General features: G+C 38.3%; 1 protein-coding gene across 1 annotated transcript; it reads left to right on the forward strand.

Annotated features, from left to right (window-relative positions):
- The first annotated feature begins 495 nt into the window (after positions 1 to 495).
- On the forward strand, positions 496 to 1,037 carry LOC137947648 (polyubiquitin 11-like). Its single transcript, XM_068793441.1, is given in 2 exon segments — positions 496 to 844; positions 847 to 1,037. Coding segments are annotated over 2 exon segments (540 nt in total).
- Positions 1,038 to 5,716: the final 4,679 nt, after the last annotated feature.

Genomic DNA, 5,716 nt, shown 5'->3' on the forward strand with positions numbered 1-5,716 from the left:
CGATGTCTTGGATTAGATCAACAGAGATACTATCTCCAAAAAACGGAAACATACTGGCAGACAGTATCATCTTCCTCACGGTGACGATCCCGGCTTCCGAACAGAGTGGAACAACAACGGGACACTTTCCGGAATAAACCAGCCGACAGAGACGAAAGCTGCTTCCAGAAACGACAACAATATCTGTTCTTCTGAAACGGCAACACGACGGGATATAACCACGAGACTTTCCAAAAAATAGAGATAACAGCAATGGAGAGCAATCCAAGACAGCCATGAACTCGGATAAAAAACAGTAACAGAAGCGGAAAACAGAAACTCCCGAAGCGGCACCTTCCGAACTGGTTTTCGACTTCGAATGGAAATCGAGGTGTGATATCGAGTAACTGAGTGATCGTCGAGTCTCCAAAAATTGGAAATACCGACGTTGATGGTGGAGCAGAGTCGATCAGCAAAAACGCTGTCGCTTTCTATTTCTTTCTTCATTTGATCAAGATGCAGATCTTTGTGAAAACTCTCACTGGGAAAACCATTACTCTTGAGGTTGAGAGTTCCGATACTATTGACAATGTCAAAGCCAAAATACAGAACAAGAAGGGAATTCCTCCCGATCAACAGAGGCTGATATTTGCCGGAAAGCAACTCGAGGATGGAAGGACCTTGGCTGATTACAACATCCAGAAAGAATCCACCTTGCATTTGGTGTTACGTCTGCTTGGTGGTATGCAGATTTTTGTGAAGACTCTGATCAGGAAGATGATCACCCTCGAAGTTGAGAGCTCGGATACAACTGAGAACGTCAAAGCAAAGAATCAGGACAAGGAAGGCATCCCTCCGGACCAGCAGGGCTTATCTTTGCTAGGAAGCAGCTCGAGGATGGCAGGACATTGGCTGACTATAACATTCAGAAGGAATCCACTCTGCATCTAGTTCTACGTCTGCAGATATTTGTGAAGACCCTTACCGGAAAGACTATAACTCTCGTGGCGGAGAGAAAAAAATACCTGCGGCAGATTAATGAGAGAGAAAAAAATTGACCTCGATCTCATCAGGCTCTAGCAGAAAAATAAACCGAAGAAAGAAAACAGTACCATTAAAATAAACCACGAATTTCACCGACTAAAAAAAACAACAATATGAGAAAAGAAAAATAATTTGTTTCTGAATCTTGAAAAACCATACTCATAGTCCTAAAAATAAAAGCTATGATACCAGGTTGATTTTCAAGACTCCATAGATTTAGCTCATGGAGAAAAAGGGAGAGACCCATTAGGAGAAAACCAGAGGAAGAAAGGTTATGAACTTGATTTCTAACCCTCCCCCCAAAACTCTATTTATAGATTTATGAAACTATTGTGTTACAATAATACCCCTGAACTTAGGGTTGAGGGTTTTAACCCTAGAAATTTAATTTAATTACATCTATGAGATGAATCTTTATTTACCATCCTGCCATCATTTGTTGTGGGCCTATGGGCTTTCTCTTTGATCTATGGGCCTTGAACCCATCTTCTATATCTCTTGGATGTTTGGGTCTTCCTTGGTCTTATGGGATTGGGCCCATCTTTTAATACACTTGGATATGTGAGCCTTCCTTGGTCGTGTGGGTTTGAGCTCTATCTTCCAACATAACAAAACTTAATAGAGCTGATAATTGTAAATATAGTATTTAAGATACTTTTCCTTTAAGAGAAATTTATTTTGAGCAAGCTTCTCAAGGACCTTAAGCATCATGGAAAGACAAGGACTCCTGAAGAAGCACTCTCAAAAGATGAAGACAAAAAGACTTTTAGGGTTTATTGAGAAATATCAAGACTCAGTCTATGTAAAATCCACTTCTTCCAATTTCAGGTACAAAATGCAAACTTTGAAATTTAGGACATAACATGCATTTAAACATGTTTTTGAATTATCATGTACACATTTCAAACGTGTTAGAAACACTTGGGATCAATCAATCCCATGCTTTCCAAGTATATTAGATGAATTGGCATTGAAATGATCGATCATCCATAAGTGCACATGCCAAAAACATAAAGCATGATCGATCATCCATAACATAGCCAAATTATGCTACAAATCATGATCAATCAATATTATCCAGGCAAAGCAAATTTATGCCAATTGATCGATCAACTTCTTAGACTAATTGATCATATGGCACTTTGCTAGTCAAAGGCATAAAGCATGATCAATCATTAGAAAATGCACTGATTGATCATACTTGTATTTCACAGCCTGAGGGAATTTTGATTGATCAATCATCCACTGGCAATGATTGATCAACTTAAAATGTCAGACCCAATAAGAAGATATTGATCGATCATACCAACAATCAATAAGATATATTCTGATAGAAAAATAGCTATTACACTCGATAGATTGATCAATCATTTTACATTGATCGATCAATGTAAACTCAACGTTTTTCAATGGGCAAAAATGACTATTTTGGCTGGGTGAACATATAAATACCCCACCAAATCTCTCATTGAGAAGTTAATGAGCATTTATTGGTACATCCATAAGCTTTTGTTCTCAATTCTTTGAAAATCCTCTCAAATTGTTTTTGTAAGAAAGAGTGAGCCTCTACTTTGGAAAATTCTTTCCTCTTTGTTGATTTTCAAGATTCCATGGATTTAGCTCATGGAGAAAAAGAGAAAGACACCCATTGGGAGAAAATAGGAGGAAGAAAGGTTGTGGACTTGTGTCCTAAACCTCCTCCTAAAGCTCAATTTATAGATTGATAAAACTACAATATTACAATATTACCATGAACTAATTACATTAATGTCATCTCTATGAGATGACTCTTTATTTACTATCTTGCCGGCCTTTTCCTTGGTTTGTGAGCCTTGAGCCCATCTTCAACATCTCTTGGATGTGTAGTCTTCCTTGGTCGTGTGGGCTTGGGCCCATCTTCCAACATTCCCCCTCAAGCTGGGGTGAGAGAATATCTTGAACGCCCAGTTTGTTGCAAATGGTGTGTAGGATCTTCCCGTATAAAAATGGCAGTCCATTATATCTTCCAAAACTCCCCCTCAAGCTGGTGGTCTCTTCCCAGAGGCCCAACTAGCATAATATAAGTTAGAGTAAAATCACTCCTAGTTGTAAGACATTGCTCCATACTCTAGTCAAATAACTCATGCTGAATGTTGGGTACATTATTATCTTCTGTAGGTAGTGGGTTTATAGGCATTGCTTAGAAGTGCAACTCTCAAATGGTAGGAGTAATAAATATCAATTAAGGGGGTAATAGGTATCACCCGGAAGATAATATTTTGGGGCCACCATATGCTTTCTACTTCATTAAAATAACTAATGCTGACAACAATCAACAATTGAGAAGTCCTTATTCAATATTAATGTCCCAGCCAAAGAGACATAATAGTAGCAAATGAAATGGACATGGTCCTAATAACATATACCAAATAATGAAAATCCAATGACCCATAAAATAATCCATTGCGAGTCCATCAGAAGGTTTTGTACCAAATAATATGGTGACCAAGGAATAAGGTGCCAATGCTTCAAAATAATAATCCAGCTAGAGACAAGGAATTGAGTCAAGCCGAGTCAAATAGTAGACAAATATAGTCAAATCGTAAAAGAAATATGTATAGAACTCAAGACCCAGACACGTATAATCGAGGCAAAAAACAAGTAGACCAAGTCAGGTTGACCCGAGCCCGAGTTGGCTCGAGTTAACTCAGTAAAACAAAAGCAACCTCAGGTTTGTAGGTTCACTGGGTTAACTCAGCCCGGTTCTGGTTGGGTTAGAGCAAGCATGACTTGGATTTAAAAGCGCTTCCCAACTTACGAAAAATAAATTCAGCAACAGTGAAATTCTTCCCTGCTTCCAAATAGAGCGGAAAATCTGAGAGGGAAACCACCAGCGAAGTTGTTTTCACGGCTCAAGAGAGATTTGCGAGATTACCAGAGTTGATGGGCCAGAGAAGATACGTGACAAACCTGATCTTCAATCAGAAACATGCCATAGATGCATAATCTCTGTTGAATATGTCTGCTTCTATAATAGATGTCTGAGAGAAGAGGTTACAGAACCAAGAGATTTTTGAACCCCAAGCTTAATCTAGCTTGTAACGTTTGACTTATAGCGAGCAATTGCAGGCATTAAAACAGAAAGTTTCTCATAAGAAAGAATGGAAAGTTTTTGTAATTGCATATCTCAACAAGAAATAATATATATATATATATATATATATATATATATATATATATATATATATATATATAGATACCAAAAATTTTTGCTGGTTCGAAATAATTTTTTGGATTCTAGATTCGCTGGAAGGAAACTAAAACTGGAAAGTAGTGACAATCCAACAACTTCATTCCAGAAATAAGCGGAGAGATTATAAGACAACAAACCATACAAACAGAATACCAAATCAATTAGAAACCAAACCAGATGAAGATGACCAACAACGAGCTATTGCTGGAATGATTTGGAATGAAGGCAACTTTCCAAGTTAATTCACTAAGGCAACTATTGAATTTATAGAAAAGAGAAATACTTTATTCACTTCATTAACTTATTATAATCAGAGTACATAAAACTCTATTTATAATAGATGACTGTAATAGAGTCCAATTACAATAACACTACCTCTGTCCCAATTACACCCAAACTCTAACACTTAAAGATTAGTCCTAGCATAATTAAATAACTCAATATAGATAAAAGACAAACATAACTCAAACTAGAACTCTCCTAGGACGTGACCATAGATAAAGATGCTATTGTGAGACCTTCTTGATCTTCCAACTTATGTGATATGGATGCCAACTTGTGGTAATCATGGTGGGTCTTACTTCTTATGTGTTTGGGCCCATCTTGTGGGCCTTCTTTGGTCGTGTGGCTCATCTTATAATACTCTTAGATATGTGGGCCTTCTTTGGTCATGTGGGCTTGGGCCTATCTTCCAACACTCCCCCTCAAACTGGGCGTGAGAGAACAACATGAACTCCCAACTTGCTACAAATGATGTATAGAATTTTTTCGTATAAAATGGCACATATTCCAATATGCCTTCATCTTCTAACACTCCCCCTCACGCTGTTGCGTCCTTCCATGAGGCCCTGCTGGCATAATATAAGTGAGAGTAAAAATCACTTTTAGTCTGTAAGACATTACTCCATACTCCAGTCCTAATGCTGGATGTAAGACACACTCCGTCTTCTATAGGTAATGTGTCTATCGGCATTGTTCTGAAGTGTCCACCACCGTGTCCCTCCATAGGCCAATGACTCTCAAATGGCAGGAGTAATAAAAGCCATTATAGGGGGGGGGGGAAGAAATGGTGTCCTAATCCAGATACCAATTCTCATGGTATCCCAACCGTGATATTTTTTAGAGTTAAATTTATCATGGTGTCCCATCCCTTCAGCTTGATTTTCGTCTTTCTCTGCTTTCTCCCTACGAATCACTATGTAAGATCTGGGAAAGTTAACAACTGGTATTAAAGTGGTAACACAATGTTCGATTCTTCAACCAGAGAGGAAATACTGGCCATACTCCAGGAATTGCGCACAACAATGTGGATGCATCAGGATTTGCGCACAGAGGTTTTAGCATTTGCCGCAGAAAAATTTCATACGACCTAAAATCTCCGAAACAAGAAAAAATCACAAAACTCAAATCAACGTCGCTGTCTCGGACGGGAAGAAAGGACAAGGGCCAGAAATATTAAAA

This window comes from Aristolochia californica, unplaced genomic scaffold, assembly GCF_029961685.1.
Source record: "Aristolochia californica isolate CCGP_79_NKW_82.1479 unplaced genomic scaffold, dmAriCali1.0.hap1 SCAF_13, whole genome shotgun sequence".
NCBI lineage: Eukaryota > Viridiplantae > Streptophyta > Magnoliopsida > Piperales > Aristolochiaceae > Aristolochia > Aristolochia californica.